This window comes from Anas acuta, chromosome 13, assembly GCF_963932015.1.
Source record: "Anas acuta chromosome 13, bAnaAcu1.1, whole genome shotgun sequence".
In the NCBI taxonomy this organism is placed as follows: domain Eukaryota; kingdom Metazoa; phylum Chordata; class Aves; order Anseriformes; family Anatidae; genus Anas; species Anas acuta.
In genome coordinates this window covers 5,246,491-5,263,797 of record NC_088991.1, presented here as the reverse complement: position 1 = coordinate 5,263,797, position 17,307 = coordinate 5,246,491, and the positions used below count along the sequence as shown (strand labels likewise).

The following is a 17,307-nucleotide window of genomic DNA, read 5'->3' as shown; positions in this document are numbered from 1 at the left end:
TCGGGATTGAAGAGAGCTATGAACATGTTTATGGGCAGCTACTGCAGCCCAGCTGATGAGCAGGAACGTGTTAAACTGCGGTGATTTGTTCACGGGGGGTTGTTTATCCATACAATGGTTTTGCTGTCTTGTTGGAGAACGGAAACGTTCAAAGGAAGAGAAAATTAAGAATGGTAATAAATTATCTTGTCAAGGTAAATATTAGTGTTTGCATGCAAAAGAGAATGTTAGTTTGAAGTGTAGCCTTTCCAGAAATAGGCACATAAAAACAAACAGACCTTGTTTGTGTGAGCAAGATGCTATTTCAGGATTAAACCATCCCATGCTATTAACTACAGCAGAAGCCTTTCATCTTTCTTGTATGTACAAGCATGTGGTATTCTGTCCCTCACATACACTGCATGCCTAGCATGGTGCTCATTGTTAGCCTTTATTTCAGAGCAGCCCAACAAAGACTTCAATCAGGAGTAATTATTTCATTGCAAAACCCCCTTTCTGGAGTAGGCCAAGTCCAGCAGCTGCAGGAATGTTGCTGCCTGGAGAAGGCACTGGCTGCATGGGGAAGCACAGGAAGAATGAACAGCAGGTGCTTCTTTCCTGGCAAAACAAGGCCACCCCAGAAATGAGAGCGTGCAAAGGAAAATACTTGCCAGAGTGCCATTGTTTGTAAGCAAATGACTGGAAACAAGGCGGGTATTTGCCTCAACTGTGAACAGGAATGAGTCAAAACTCCTAGGAAAGCTCTCGTGCCTTTGCCAGGCTGTCCGCAGCACAACCCAGCCTGCTATACCTGGAGCACTCAACCCAAGGACAGGGTCATTTTGTCCAGATGTGTGTGGGAGGAGATCAGAAAAGGAAAATTTTGTTCTTGAAGCTTATCCAACAGCACAAAACAGACCTTTTTTTTTTCTTGTGCTTTCGGATGGAGTCAAGGGACTGCTTCTTTTTCAGATCTGAGCATCATTTGCTTTATATGCAAAAAAAACAACCTGAAGCTCCAACTTGAATGCAGATTTGAATTTTTCCCTTAACTCCTCCAGAAATAACCTGACACTTCATCTCCAGTCATCATGACTGATAGCCTGGTATCACACCTGAATAGATCAAAGGGTTTGGAGTTTTAGCAGACACTTAGACATGCAGAAGGAGGCCAAAATGCTTTATAGATATTTTATGTAGTGATTACTTTGCCCACCACTGAAACAGAACCACCTCTGGGCTGAGAGGGGTGATTAATGCCTCTGCTTAGACCACAGGCTGTCTGCAATTACCAAAGTTGGAATTTGAACGCAGGGATTAACAGACTTCATGAACAAATCTTCTTGGGTTTGCAAGTCAACACAGTGGTGGGAGCATCGGGTTTGCATCATGTCTAAAAGGTGGTGTCTGTGGCAGTCCAGCACCTGATAAGCCTCATGCTGAGTCCACAGCCATGAAGCAGCTTCCTATTGCTGAAGAGTAACATTTCTTGTCGAGTGACAGCATTACTCCCCAAAAGCCAGGGCCAGACTTTTAAATCTCAGAGCTGCATCTGGGAACGACGGTGAATTCTGATTAAAAGAAGATGGAAAATCACTTAAACAGACTTCTGAATGAAATGATAAATGTCATTTGAATGCTTTCTTTTCCTGCAAATGGTCAGTGCATTGAAGAAATGATAAGCAAGCACACAGCCCCCTCTCCTGTGAGTCTCTTCAGAATAACCCACCGTTCGTGTCCCTGAGCCGCGCAGGCAGTGTCACTGGCAGTCAGCGTGCTGTGACAGACCCGTCACTGCCAATTCGAACTAGGTGCAGGGGAAGTTTAAAGCTGATAGTGCTGTGGATTGTCATCCACAAACAACACAGAAAGAGCATGGGAGCCTTACTCATCAAATTGCATTACATTAATTTGGCAGTGGATTTTATTCAGGAGTAACAGCAGCAGAAGAGACGCCTTTAAACAAGATGAGAACAAGATGAGAAATGATCTGCTGAGCCCTGCAAAATAGGAGCTTATACACAGTGCATCTCTTGACCTGTTACAAGACCCACACTGCTGCTGGCTTTCTTTGGAGTTGCCTTCCATGTACGTCACTGCAGCCAGCACAGCAGTACTGGCATAAAGCATGCACTGGATGTGCAAGGCATTTCACCCCATAGTAATGAGCACAGTATTAGGAGCTATTTCCCCCGACGTTTGATATGGCCGTAAAGCTGAGGAGGATCTGCAGAGAGCACAGGTATCCATCGTTGCAGTTCCATGGAGGCAAGAAAAAGCAGAAAGGGCAAAAAACTCCCCGAGCTGCTGGGTAGGAGCTGATAGTGATGCTGGCCCGGGGCAAGGACCTGGTTGACAGTATGCAGGAAGGAGGTGCACGAAGATGTGCACTTGCTGCCTGGCCAGGAGGAGAATCACGCTGCTATTCAAAAAATGCCTCTTTAAGAAGTGGCTTAGCTGTGCCTCTGGTCACCCGTGCTCCCATTGCTGCTGGAATTTAATCTTGCAGGAGCATATCTCTCCCTTGTGGAGTCGTGTTGGCTCATTGTAGGACTCCAGCCCCCAGGAGGTAGCTGACTGCATTTTCAAAACTCTCCTTCTTTACATATTTACACATCAAACACTGTCCAAGAAGCGGCGGGTTGCTGTGCTTTTGTTTGGTTTGGTTAAATTCTTATTGAGAAAAGCTTCAAGAAAATAATGTCCTGAAGAATTTGGAGGGGAGGGAGCAAGAAGAAGGAACAATCCTAGCAAACAGCTGGTGGCTGCACATCTGAGTCAGCCAAGAGGGAGAAACGTGGGAGAAAAGAGTTATTGCGGGCTGGAGTACAAAGCTGCTTCAGAACAAAACATAAACAAAAAATCCCCAAATCTATTTATGGGCAAGCAGGATGCTCCTCATCCTCACCCTTGCCCAAGTCATCTGCGTGTACCAAGGTTCTTGCTGAGCCCTTTATGGAGCAGTCAGCATGCTCCGACCACCACGTTGTCAGTGAGGGTTGTAAAGAAGCACAAGTTAATTGTAGAAAATGGGATGAATAATCTCCTTCACCACTTTGCCTTTCTCCTTTGTCCCGAAGTTTCTCTCCTGTGCTCCCTCAAGACTCCTCCAGCAAGTGTTGCTTTGGGTTCCTGCTGCTCCAGTGAACTGAAATTGCATTCCCTTGTAGAGCCTTGCTCCCCCACGCTCTTGCACTGTATCCACAAGAAGCGCAGGACCAAGTGCTAGTAACAGGCTCACCCAAGAGCAGCATAATTCGCAGGCTCCATATGAATTCCTTCTCCCCTGGGAAAGGCCTGGACTATGAAGGGTGTGCGGGGAACTCACGTGTGCATTGCCACGTGCTCCTTGTCACGGCTGCGAGGTGACGGCTGTGCCTCGGTGTCCGTCACTAGGGAGAATTAGCTCCCGAGCACTTAATGATGCAAATGTTGCCCCGTTCTGCAGTCAGGCCAGCTCTTCATATTTGGTTTAAAATCAAAGGCAAAGGGAGTTCTGTGCCTGACCTACTTCAGCATGCAAGGGATGAGTTGACATCAAAGGAGTCCCCAGTGATCTCCATAATAACTCCGTGGTGATCCACGTGAACAATACCCTGTCACCTAACCAGATCCAGAAATAGTCTGCAGAGGGAGATGAGTTTAATGCATCTGGGCTGTGGCAGTTCAGAGAAAAAAAGCTCCTGGAGCGGTGAACCTCATTTAAAGGCAGCTGAGGACAGAGGGGAGACTCATGGGGTCTTTTGTGCACAAAGGGCCACTGAAATCTCCAGGCTGGACATCATTGTGCTGCGAGAAACATGAATTTCTTTGGATTATCAGCATAACCCAACTGGGGATTAGGTGAAAGGACTGAGCCAGATAGAAGCAGGGCTAAATAAAATGCTCTGCCTTCACCTTACCTTCATGCTTCGATATTCTGCCAGGACTGGTTGTCCTTTGCATATCATATCCACAAGAGTAGCTCCTTGGAGGAGGACCCATTCAGGAAAAGCCAAACTAGAAAATCTGATTTTCTGATCTGGGCCAGCCGAGCAAGCTAGAAACCCCAAAATAAAACCCAGACTGTCTCCCTCCAGCCGTTATTTCAGCGTGTTCCTCCCCCAGCCCAGCGCTTTGCTTTCCTCCTGGGCACAGGCACCACTGGCTGCAGGCAGCGCGTTGCGTTGGGAGGATGCTCAGGTGGGCAGAGCAAGTGCAAAGCCATCAGCACGCGGTACTCGGTCTGTCCTGCTGGTCCCATTTGTCAGGCATGGGCAAGGGAGAAACGATTGAATTTTCTGGGAGATACATGAAAGGCAGGAAAAAATACAGCAGCACAACCAGACACTAATTCTGAGCAAATTAGGAAGAATTTTCTCACTGACATCACGCGGTCCCTGCGCACTTGCAGCTCCACAGCCCGGCCTCCCTTTAGCCTCTGTGCACTCCCAGGAGAGCCTCTAATGAAAAAGTCAGATGAGCTACTTTCATTCTGCTGGAAGTAGCCAAAGCAATTTTGGGAAGAGGAAGGTGGGGGCCTGCTGCAGTTTGCCAGAACAATCTGAAACATTCAGCTCACGTCTTTGCTGCAGCGATATCTCCCTGACAGCCCTTACAATCCAGAGGGGGGGGAAGCTGGGAAGTGGCAGCACATGGTTTCCACGCAGTCTCTCAGCCAAGCCTGCAGGTATATTAACTGGTGGTGCTCTCCTGTGAAAAGCAGACAAAGGGGACAGACAAAAATCCTAGAAAGCAGTCTGCTCTGCTGAAAATTAAGCAGTTCATCGCTACACATTTGCTTTTGAACTCTATTTAAGCCACAAAAAATAAGAAGTGGAGAGACCAGAGGAAAACCCCTTTTTTTCCCAAGTTTGCATCAGGGATGAATGGCAGATCTGGGAAAGATGGTACAGGGCTGAAACAGAGCCAGCTGCCTTCCTACAGGGTCAAGAGAGACGCATCTATAAGTGACCATAGGAGGTTAGGAAAACCAAACCAAACTGCACTGCCATTTAACCACCCAATTCCCAGCAGGGCAGGTCAAGCACTCTGTGATTCTTCTTCACTTGTGCTCAGGCAGCATCCAGCTGAAGGGTTTCTCTTCCACGTGCTTCCACCCCACTGGCGTTCCCAGCATTTGCAAGTGGCTTACAATGGAGCAGCAGGGTGTGGGCACCAAAGATTAGGCAGGGGGCTGATAACTGGTGAGCCTGCTTCTATTCCTGGCCTCCTGGCTTCTGTACTGACTTTGGAGAAACTTTGGAGAGGCTTCGGCCACTCAATTCGTCCTGGCATCTGCTTCCCCAGAGGTACTGTGGGGACAACGCTGTGCACCCACTCCACGGCAGCCTGGTGTGTAGTGCTGTGCAGGATAAAACAAAAAGCAAACAGAACAAAGCAAAGCAAACCCCCCAGACAAAATCAGCTGGGGTCAAATTCAGCGTTCTGTTCAGCCTGAAACAAAAGCTATTTTCACTCATTTAATTTAAATCATTTCTCTTTCTTTCAACAACAACAACAACAAAAAAAAAGAAAGACAGAAAAAAAAAAAACACAATGATCACTTGCGAGCTGAACACAGATTAAGTGTTTTTACTTGGGGGGTGAATTTCATCCTCTCTTCCCCGTATCACTTGACCAGTCCATACTTGCATTAATGAGTTTCAGATCTAAAGTACAAAACATTCACCTGGCTCAGCCTGCAGAGCTCTGTTTCCATTAAGTACCGTACAAACATCAGATGAAAGATTCTGAAGTGCAAATTATTTTTGCTTTTGGGAAGCAGAAAAGGTAAATTGAGAACGAGTGGCCTCTCTGTGAATAGTTTTAATGAAGCCTCATGTCCAGCAAAGTACATAAGGTTGAGACTAAATGCCTCGCTGGACCACTCTATGGGATTTTAATGAAGTGCTCCATGTGAAAAGATGTTTTTGAAACCCAGTCTGGATGGCAGTGGGGAAGGTGTGCAAACAGCATTTCAGACAGAGGTCACCGAAAGTAAGGCGAAGTTTCTCTGCAAACACAGCAAGCCTTTCTGTGTGCTGCCCTCTACTTTTGGGTGCTTCTCTGGGTGCCAAGTGTGCACCTCCCTAACAACATCTGCAATGCATTTAGAGGTAAAAAGGTCTCCTGCAAAAGGGGCGATGCCAGGGGGCAATGTCCCAGTCCTTTTCTGTATAATTTGCTCCTAATGCCACAGACTACCCATTATACAAGAAAGTAAGGTGAGATTTACATAATGCTGATCAATTTGAATCTTACAGTAAGCAGAACTGCTTTTTGATTGCATTTCACAGTGCAGTAGCAGCAAAGTCTTTAGTTATTCAGGTCATCTCTCACACCAGCAAGTGCACCTCTGCAAAAAGGGCTGGGGATACGATCACACTCTAAGCCAGAGAGGACAAAAACCCATTTCTTTCGATACATTTAAAGCCATCTGAACATGGCACATTGCAAAAGCAGCTGGAGATGAGAAAGCTTTTAAGGTTTGTTTGGCTTCTGCTTGAGGAAACTCAGCGTGGGGAGGGCAACGGCCGAGGGATGGGAGGCAGAGGCTGGAAGTAAGCAGGCAGATCTCTGGGGAATGGCTGGGAAGCGGAGAGTGGGATGGTGAGGGATGCTTCAGGTCAGGAGTGGGGTGTACTTAGCACTCTCCTCTTGCAGCTCAGCACCAGTGTAGCAGACAGGACTGCTGGGTCGGGGCAAGGCTCCACAGGGAGGCGTTCGGTGAGCCCAAGGCGAGGGTAGCAGAGGGCACTGAGGTTGGCACAGCCACAGAGCTTCAAGGAGAAAGGAGGGCTCTGCTGCACTGAGCGGGTGAGGCAAGGTGTGCTGCAGGGTGTGTTGCAGGGTGCCGTGCAGAGGCAGCTTGCTTCTTTATGGCCGTTGTAGTGCCGTTAGTCCAACACCTGCTGGAGCTCTCCATTCCCAACAGTTTGGGTTTTTTTGCATGCTTAAGAACAGCTATACACATGCAAATGTATCTGGGTTGATGAAACCCGTATTTTATATGCATAACTTCAGGTGCAACCCGAAATACACCTGGATTCTGGCAGTGCTTACTGATGGATTTGTACCCCAAGCCTTTCCCCACACCTACCCATGAGCAAAGACACACCGGAGTTTGTGTATGAGCCACCACGCCGCTTAGTAAGCAAACATGAAAGAGAAAGCAAAGCAGGGCTTGGAGGAGGGAGAGAATTATCTAAGAAATACACCGGTAGGTGTAGAATAGATAATCACTGGCTTTAGGTTAAAAACTCCTCGTCATGCTAATGCAGAGCCTTTCTGCAGGCGAGACTGCTGCGGTTGCCCACTGAGCCAACCACCTCGTTACTGCCCCACTAAACCCAAACGTAGCTGGCATGGCAGAGGTGACTGAACAGCCCCGAGGGGTTCAAGCACCGATGGAGGCAGCTGCTGCAGATAGGATCTAGCTGAGACGTGAGCCAAGTGAACGAGAATCATTCCTTCAGCTGCCTTCAGGGACACAGCATGTAAGACGGCCACTGTGCCCACTGTGCATAGGGTGGGAGAGTTCTCGGTTGAGGAATATCCCCCACCACATCCTACACCCCAAATCCGAGGCGTGCTGGGGCCAATGCCAGCAGCTTTACAAGCACAAAGAAGCTGCTTTCAAAACAGCGGAAGGTGGGGTGACACTTACAGGGTGACACTCGCAGGATGACACCTACCACCCTTTCAGTCGATGCAGGGGAAACAAGAGGGAAAAAGAGAAATTTCAAAATTGCTTCAATTTCTGAGTGCCGTGCCCGTAATTACCTATTACCCCACGCTCACTGCGTTGTAACGCACTCTGAAAGAAATGACGGGGAGGCATTTTTAGCCAGCCCCTCAAGTTTTAAGAAAATAATTGCTTAAACCTCATAAATACTAATTATTTCAATTGATGAATCATTTTGACTCATTCTAGGTTTCAAGTAATATTTAATAGTGCCATGCAGTAAAGTAATTGCGGAATTAGGAATTCATTTGTCACTCATGTGTGTTCTTATTTTAATTAGATCAAGTTAAAATTATTATTTCTTTTTTGGAAGGATAATTTAAATGACATTCAACGTGTTCATCATTTCACCGAGAAAAATCTAATTTTCAAAGATCATAATCAAACTTACTTTGTCCCCAAACTCTTTCAAACAAACACAAACACAAACACAGAAGCTTACTGTCCCTCTCCCCAGGTGTGTGAGGCTTTGTTCCTTCTGCTCAGAAAGCATAACACTTGAGCAACCTTTCACACTGAACTTGAGTCATTTTTTCTGAGTGAAAATTACACATTTGAGCTCAGTCCAAACATGCAGAACAAAGGATTTGAGGCTGCAAAGAAAAATGTCTGAGACCATGAAAAATGTGCTTCTGTCTCCGGGGAATTTTGCAAAATTATTTTTATGATCAGAAATAATTTAGTGGTGGGAAATGAGATGCTAGTTACATGGAAATGCAACATTAGTGCCAATAATTTGTCCTGTGAATTGCCCGTACACCCCCAGATCTCCCAACACTTGCTCAGTGATACATTGCATAACGCAGCCGCCACGCGGGGCTGGAAGCCCTGCTTCCACTTTGCAGATGAGGATTTGTTTTTGAGAGTCTGAAAAACCGTCCTGCCTGCTCCCTTCTGTATCTTCTCCATCCAAAAAGACAACCCCTCGCCCTGTCTGCAGGGCTGGAGGAGTGAGGAGTTCATTTCTGGAGCCTGGTGGGACAGCACCTGCAGGCAGAGGGGGGAACAACTCTACCAAAAGGGATCAAACCCACAGAACAGAACACAACAGCACCACCAAACCAATCCTGCCATCTCCTTGTTGTTTCTGTGGTGTGATTCACTGAGTGAAATACTAATCGAGACCCAATGCAGGTTCCTTAAAGCAGCGAATGTTTTGCTATAGAATGGGAGCTAGGATATGGCTGAACCAGCTACAGTCAACGCTCCTTTCATCTGGTGGAGAAGGAAATGCTGATGGATTTCCAGGCACCGAGGAGGTCAGAAGCTCTTTAAGGGGCTGACCTGGCAGCCATGAGAAATGGAAAGCGAGGATCCCACCAAGACGTGGGATCAGAGTGGTCAGTCCTCTTGCAAGAGTAGCGGGCCGGGAGGGGAAAAAAATAGGAAAAAAGAAAAAAAAAAAAGAGGGAAAGGGCTCAAGATTGATGAGGTGGGCAGCAGCTCCTGTTTATATATCTGGGGCCTCCTTGACAGCAGAAAAAATAAGTTAGCCCAAAAAATAGAAATCTAATCTGCATTCACTTCCCAACTTGTCAAAAGCCCTCAGCGTAAGGCAGCGACAGAGGTGTTCCACACAGGGACCCCAACCAATAAATCTGTTTGATTTCCTGTTATGAGAAGCAGACAAAGAGATATGGCCAGGGATGGGCAGAGCTGTCTGCACAAGGGAAGAGCCTGTGCTTTCACCCCAATCTCAAACCCACCCTCTCCGAGGTTACGAAAAGTTCAGTTCACTTTGGGGATTTTTTAACATTATTTCTCATTTTCGCATGTTCCCGTGGGAGCTGGAAGTCGATGGGACAAAGCATTGCCCTGCTGCTGGCCACAAGCAGCCCTGCAAGTGTCACACATAAGTTGGCTCTTGTGGGATTTCCAGCCCCAGGGTGTGATCTTGCAGTCCCTGCGGATGCGAATAACGCAGTGACATTTTTCATGGCTTTGCTATTTCTGTGGTGAGGATGTCTTGGCATTATTCTACAAGGGGTTTCTCCCTGGTCCTTCTTCCCTGCCTTCTTCTCCCCCTCACCCAGTGCATGCTACACGTAAACAGAAAAGGAAAGCAAAGTTTTCAGATCAAAAGGACAGCTTTGCACAGACCCTGCAGAGAACCATGCACACCGATAACAATGCTGCAGAGCAGCAGCTGTTTGATAAAGTTCCTCTCAGGAGGTGCCACCAGAAGTTGAATGCTATTTTGTCCACGGTACAGCCTGATCCTGCAGTCCCCAGCCGATGGCTGTTCATGGCACACCATTTCTAGAAGTGTAGCAGGCCCACGATGGCACTTGAAGGCAATTAGGATGAACGAGGCAGTGTTTTGATGTATTTTCTAAACCATCCGAACTGGTGCCCGTGTTCCTGTGTGCGTGTGCTTTCAGAATTGCTGGTAATTGCCCTACAACTTCAGCCTCACTAAATCATCACTGGTAGCGGTGACAGCAAAGGGTTTCAAAACCTTTGATGGAAGCAGGCCCACAACCACAGATGTAAATTTGCTCTTTTGGGTTTATTTTGTTGATGTTGTGTTGTTTTTTCTTCAGAGAGACCCAAGATCTACGAAAAGGAAACTGATTTCGATAAGATTGAGCGGGTGGAACTAAGAAGCAAACACAAGATCCAGTGCACTGTAAGCGGGAATCCTGACCCGAAGATCGAGTGGAAGTGGCAGCCCTGCAGCCCCACAGACACCCTGTAAGTGCCCACTCGGGGAGCTCTCACCTAAAGGTGAACACAATGCCAAGCAGCCCGGTGCTTTCAAGTCAGCTTTTCTTTCCAGTCCATCTTATTTCTTTTAATTAAAAATTGCAAGCAGTGCTTCCCCGCCCAAAGATTGCAGGGTTATGAGCCCCACAGGTTTCTGTTGCTTATGATCTTTTTGCAGTTACAAGCACCTTCTATAACATCCAAATCATCAAATAAGTTTACAGTGACTGAAGAGCAGACTTGAATGTTCTTTAATCAACGAGCCATGTCCCTCTGACTTACCACCACCTTTCCCTGCACCTCCTGGGTGCAGCCCACACAGAGGCTCTTTGTGCAGAGGTTACACACGTCTTTTGCCTCTAAGAGCTATCGTCGGGCAAACCTGCCAAAGACTTGGGTTCCTTTAGTTGCCATGTGGACTTTTTGCTACTTCAGACCTCACACTGATCGTTGTCTCCTGTGGAAGCACCTGCACTGCCCAAGGTGCCGGAGGTACCAGGCCTTCACACCGTACTGAGGGCCCTGTGCTGGGGGTCCGGAGGTGGCCTCAGGTGTCAAGAAACAGAAGGAAGTCACTGGGTCAAAACTGTCAGGAAGGAAGGAGGCAAGTTAAAATAAAAGAAGCCTTTTGAGATTCACCTCATGCAAGCAGACGCTTTCTTTCCTCTTGCTGTGTAAGCAGGGTGGCCTGCGGGGAGAGGTGAGCTCAGCTCTAAGCGGGGAGCAGCAGGGGCTGCAGGGGAGCCAGGTGTAAGCATTGCCCTGTCATCAGACAGGGAAAAGCCACAAAGAGAAGCTCCTCTCCCAGGCTCCCTACAGCAGTGGCTGCAAAAAGGTTAGGTGATGTCTCAGGTTGGGTCGAAGAAGGGACCCGATGTCCTTCCACAGGGGAAGCAGCCTGTTACCTTGTCCAGCACCTGGCCAGGAGTTACACTGCACCTTTGGGAATCACAAGGCAGAAATTTGCAGGCTTAGGTAGGGTGGCTGGCATCAAGGCACACAAGCCCAAGCTGCTTCTTTGGAGGTGTTTGACCAGAGCAGGGAGGAAATACCATAGGAAACATCGTGCAGTCATAGGAAAGCCACAGAGATGACATGAAATCTTTTCCAGACCTTTCCGTCCAGGGAGAGAAAAGCGCTCGTGAACACTGAATTACGCCAGTTTCAAACCAGGGACCTGGTAGCAGAAGACCTCGTATAACCCTTGTTCCAGCTCTCTGACTCTCTGATCTTATCAATTTAAATACAATTGCAGAGTGGCGTCTACCTCTTCTGGCCCCCGGGGCAGCCTTATCTTTTTCCAGCAGAAGCTGTAGGAGGATTCCTGTGGGAAATGACACAGCCCCCATTTCCTCCTGTTGTCTCACTTCCTCTCTCGCTCTCTTTCTCTCCCCCCTCCTCAGTGGTGCACTTTGAATCCCCAGCCCCGATCATTGTTCCTTAGAGCTGGGATGTGATTTGCTTCCGCTGCGTTTTTTCCCTTCACCCTCCAGCCGGCACTGTGCCCTGCAGGAAGTCACCCAGGGCATCTTCGAAGGAGGCTGTTCAGGGAGCTGGGAGCCCTCCCTTAGCCCAGGGTGTGAATCCTGTGTCTTGTGTGTATTTGGCTGAGGCCCGGCTGGGTTACAGACTCGTTTTCTGCAGTACCAGCCCTTGCACATCACCTCTAGAAGTCTATGTGCATTTTCCCTCCTACAATCCTCATTTGCTGCCGTGGGCTCCGAGGCTGCTGGGACTGGCCGTGGAGGTGATAAGGACGCTTTTTTTTCTGCCGTGCATCGCGATGCCTTGCACAACATCCAACTGCAGCTGGTTGTGGAACTGAATTGATTTCACCAGCTTGTTCTCACAGGGTCCCAGTTCCCAATGCCTACCCTGGACTGGAAATTTGAAAATAAGAAATTTCCTGGAGTGGCACAGCTGGCAGTGCCCTCAGCCAGCATCCCTGGGGCTCCAGCCTGCCGAAGACTTTGTGCTCCTAAGCTAGGGAAGGCTTGTGGATGTGCTGAGTTATTTAAAGGCTTGGTGTTAAAGAAGATAGAAAAGCCTTTTACCTTGGGTGGTGCAGATACACCTTGCAGCATGACAGCCTGCATTTTATGTCAGAAGGCTCAGCAGCCAGCCAGCCATGCTCAGTGACATCCCCACACACTGTGCTGAATGCCTGCCATTCTGAAGCTTGAAATGCACTGCAAGTGCTCAAACGAGCACTTAAAGAGCCATAGCTGCAGTATTGCCCTTATTAGCCAGATTAAATAAGCATGGTATTATTAAGTGTCCAGTATTTTCTTTTTTCTCAGTCTTCAGAATGCCTGGGGGGTTTCCCGGCTGCTTGTGCATTGATCTTTGGCCACCTTTGTGGAGGTGGCTCCCAAATACCTTTAAAATGCTGTGAAGAAGGAATATAGCACTTTTAGAAAGCGGTACTGATCTCTATCAGGAAGAGCTTTTAGAAGTTTTTAAGACCTAAGACTGTCACTTAAGAATGCCATTCTTTCATTTTAATCGTGCCTCCTTGGGTTATCTGCAGTGAGCTGGGTTCTTGAACATCACCTCTGCTTTTCCACCTCCAGGTGCAACCCTGATGGGCAAAAAATTCTGGTTCAGGAGAACATGATCGTAGGCAACAAGATCAAGAGCATTGAAAATATGACCATGAAGCACGGGGATAAAAGGAAGGTATGTGCCCAATGGAGAGCTGAGAACTGATGTCACGGCCTAGTAGTGGGCTTTACGGAGGGGATGCTGCGCTCACACAGCGCTCTCCCCATGGTTCCCAAGCTGCTGCTGGCTGTTAGCATGCTTGAAATTCCACGGCCCTGGGATCATTTTCAGATCTCTGCTGTTTATAAATGCTGGGATTCTGGCAATGATGTCACTTACCCTGTTTAAAACTCTCCAAAGAGTTCTGGGTCAAAAACCTCTCTGTCTCCCTCAGCCTTGAGGAAGTGTAAGACGGCTTCAGTGCAAGAGGGGTCCTGTGAAGCGCACCCAGCTGATAAGGGCATCAGGTTCATTAAGATGCTCTGCTCTTAGCACGTTGTACTACCCAACCTTGCCTGCTCTCCCAGTAGCAGGACTTACACAACTGGGTAATTTAAGAGGCCTACCACGGCCAGAGATAGCTGGGCTGATGTTCAGAGTGTCTGAATGCCCGCGGCCTGTTCCAGCTGGAGGTGTGGATGGTTCCTTTCCCATTTAGGTCCCCAACCACGTTACCGAGCCGAGGAGGGCAGCAAGGCCTCCTTCCTTCTCCACCTCCCTGCCTGCTTCTCCTTCCAAACAGATCATGCTGGAGCACGCTTCCTGCACGAACTGCAAAGATCCCAGCCATGAATTATCTGTTAAATGCCTCGGGGACCTGCGGTGACACAGGGTGATGCTGAGTGATACCATTTACACACATCCATGCTAACCCTTGAGAAAGTGCCACAAGCTTTCCTGCTCTAGATTCACAGACTTTGGCTATGCCTTGCAGAAGGTGCCATGGTCCTGCTCAGAGAGCTGCTGTACCCGGTTGGACTTACAGACGGTGGTGGCTGCAGGAGTGGTTTTGCAGCTACCCGTGGTTTGAGGCGGGCGATTCAGATTCGTGCTGACACCTGCAAGGTGCTGAGTGCTGCAGTTCAGATCCTGGTGTACCTTTAAGCATGTGATAATTCTTGGGGTACTCACATGCTTAAAATTAAGCACAAAGCTAAAGTGCTTTTCTGGACCAGGCCCAAACTAAATCAGCATCTGGCAGGATCAGTGCCTAAGCCATCTGCTCTTTCTCATGGAGACTTTCCAGTTCTAAACATAATCTAAAACAGAGCTCAGAAACATGGAGGTTGGGCTGGGAAGATGAAAATTGGTGTTCACTTTTCACTCTGGAGTTGTCCCTTTGCTGGAAGGTATCTAGAAATTGGATCTACTTAGATACTATAGTGCCCCGTAAGGTCTGTCTTTAATGTACTCTCTAAGATTTTGGGATCTTAGGTACAAACAACTATCTCCAGAGCTCCGATTGCACAAACTGGAGGTCGGCAACATGCACCTACACACTTTCTCCTTTTTCTAAACCTTCCTGTTTGCTGCATGGCCAGACAAGAGTTTAGTGGCTTTTGTGGCTCCCATTGCTCTCCATACATACAGCCTGTCAAAATACATGATCTAATAATTTTATGTCTGATGATCAGTCTTAAATTTATGTTAGTCCCCACATGAAAGTGAAGAGTTTCACCACTGCCATGACTCAAAAACTATCTGTTGGCTGCTGGATTGTCCCACATCCTGGGATAGCAAGACACCTCGACCAAAATTTAAAACATTTATCTGTCTTTATTTTATGCTTATGCCTATGTATGTCCCTCCCACTTCTTCTTTTCCCAACGCTGCTAAGGTAAATACGTAACAGGGTGAAATTTGTGTTTGATCCCAGGCTTAAAGATGGCATTTGGCTGCAGTCCCTGTGAGTGAGGTGCTTTAGGAGTGCCACAGAGCTCCTGGATTCAGTGCAGCACTCCAAATGCATCCTTGCTCCATATTGGTGCATGATTAGGGGCTTCGCCGCTTTCCCCTATCCCCTGATTTCCCCAGAAACCATAAAAGCAGGCACAGCAATCCAAGGAGAAATAGTGCTCCGCTGTCCCAGGGGACACCCCAGCACCTCCGCATGGGTGGCTCCCAACATCACCCACGTGCCCGTGCTGGGCGAGGGGAGGCACCGCTGGGGTAGGTGCTCAGTGGGAATGGGGGCCACGAGGGAACCTCGGTCCAAGGACCCCAAGGTCCTGCAAAGGGCAAGGATTCCTCATGTTCCCTAAGAGCTTTGCTGCTGCTTACACCTTGAGGACCACAAACAGCCCTGAGGCTGCTGGTCCGCATTGCACAGCCACTTCTGCCCTCTCCTTAGGCTCCAGGCATCCTGAAGTACTCCGTTTTTAGACATGTTCAAAAGCTCAGCCCACACCCTTCAACTTAAGCTTTTACATATTTCGTTATTAAAGTTTCATAACAATACTTCTTTACAAGTTACATAATTTTACGATTTATAATATATTCATTATTTTCATCTCCTGCTGATGCAGTGGTTGAAAACACATTCTGAGGTGTTCCTAATCATTTTTATGTCCTGATTAAGATTTATTCAAAGTAATAAAACTAGACTTTATGAATCTCAGATTTCGGCACTTTGTCTCCCTGCTTGCATTAGCAGACAATTCCTCTCCTTCCCTCTTTCTGAAGTCCAAGGCTATCTGTGTTAAGTGGAGCCTTTGGATAATAGAATATAATTCAAAAAAGATAGTGATGAAATCCCATAGCCTTCAGACTTTTCCTTGCTTTTTATCAGTCGTTATTCCCACCAGAAAATAAATAGACAGGAAACAACCCAATCTGTTCCCACTATGCCCTAGCAAGTAATTCATCTGCATTGACTAGCCACATGAAATAATAAAGACGTTGGAGTCTGACTGAGCGTGGCTTTTATTGGCAGTGTTATGAAGCTGGGATTAGCTGAGATTGGTTATTTTTCCTGTGTGATTTGAGTCTGTCCGACAATAGCTGGGGTCTCAGAGCAGAAGGTGGAATTTACCTGGTCGCTAGGATTTCATCTGTAGCTCAGCGTCCCTCCAGGTTGCCCTCCGAGAACTGCAGTGACACGTTTGTTCACTGACATTTGAGAAAATGCATAAACTTTTTAGAGCTGCTCAGACGACTGGAATGAATCCCCAGAAATTCCCAGATCCAGAGTCTTGCTTAAAAGCAAGCTTGCAGAGGCAGCAAGCAGGGCTTTTTCCAGTAGCACAGGCTTACACTGAGATCTTCAGGCATCTGTTTGATGGAAGTGGCATGTACGACTGAGGTCTCTTGTCATCTTTGCCATAGTGATTATTCCATTGTTATTCCAAGAAAGAGAGATGAATTCACCCCCTCCTGTCATCCTAAAGGCTGTCTCATTCCCAAAGGAAAGCATGTGGTTATCACTAACAGTACGAAGTAGTTCATGGAAATTTTGCTCAAATGCTGGTTGCAGCAATGACATCGTGCCAGCTTCATGTTCCTGGTAGTTTTAAGTCAACACTAAAGTTTTCACTCTGTGATTTAAACTGCTGTGTAGCTACCTCTGAAGACTGCTTTTTAATGCCAGGTGAAACACCCTTGTTTGCATGAATTGCTCGCATTTCCTCCTCATGTTGCAAGGCGCTAGCTTGCTATTTTATTTTCTTTCCTGTTAGTAAACTGGTCTCACTGCTTTGAGCTTGGGAGAAAGGAAGAAAAGCACAGTAAGAGCTATACAGAATTCAGCCCTCCTTGAAGGTTTCTTTCCACCTCTCTTTCCTCTCCCTCATGTCTATATGAGAGCATGGCCTGGCCACGTGCATGTTCTTGCAGTGAAACGCGTGAATCAATTTTGCTGGGGAAATTGATAACCACTCCAGAAAGTGACCCCAAAATGTCAGGCTTAAGCCTCGCGGAGGAACAAAAGGATGATATCAGAGCAGTGGGGTGGGTTTGGTGACGAGCATGTGAACAGCTCAGCAGTGCTGTTTAAATGTCACCCTGCGTGGGTGCCAGTTTCGCTGAGCTCCTACAAACTTGCAGGGGAAGGTGAGCTGCCTCTGGTTTGAACGAAGCATCCCTGATGTGGGAGACTCACCCAGATGTTTCAAGCACAGGAGCACACGGCCCCAAATGTCTTGGGCAAGTCTTCTGGGGAAGCCAGGCTGGCAGCAGGGACTGTAGAGAGGGCCCTCTGTCCTCCCCAGCCTCTGCGATTCACGACTGCCACAACTTGGGTGCGAGGGGAAGGCACGGGGTGGTCATTGCTCGTGGCTGGCCAGCACCTGCCCTGGGAGTGCTCAGTCCATCTGTACTAGAAATGTGCACCAGGAACTCAAGAGGAACCTCAGAGC

At 47.7% G+C, this 17,307-nt stretch overlaps 1 protein-coding gene across 2 annotated transcripts in view; it reads left to right on the top strand.

Moving 5' to 3' along the window:
* LOC137863467 (vascular endothelial growth factor receptor kdr-like) overlaps positions 1–17,307 on the top strand; it is a 131,954-nt gene that overhangs the window by 64,148 nt on the left and 50,499 nt on the right. For both annotated transcript variants that reach the window (XM_068696591.1, XM_068696592.1), the window contains exons 10-11: positions 10,249–10,399; positions 12,985–13,090. In XM_068696591.1, coding sequence (XP_068552692.1) covers positions 10,249–10,399; positions 12,985–13,090 — 257 coding nt within the window. The remainder of the gene's footprint in view (positions 1–10,248; positions 10,400–12,984; positions 13,091–17,307) is intronic.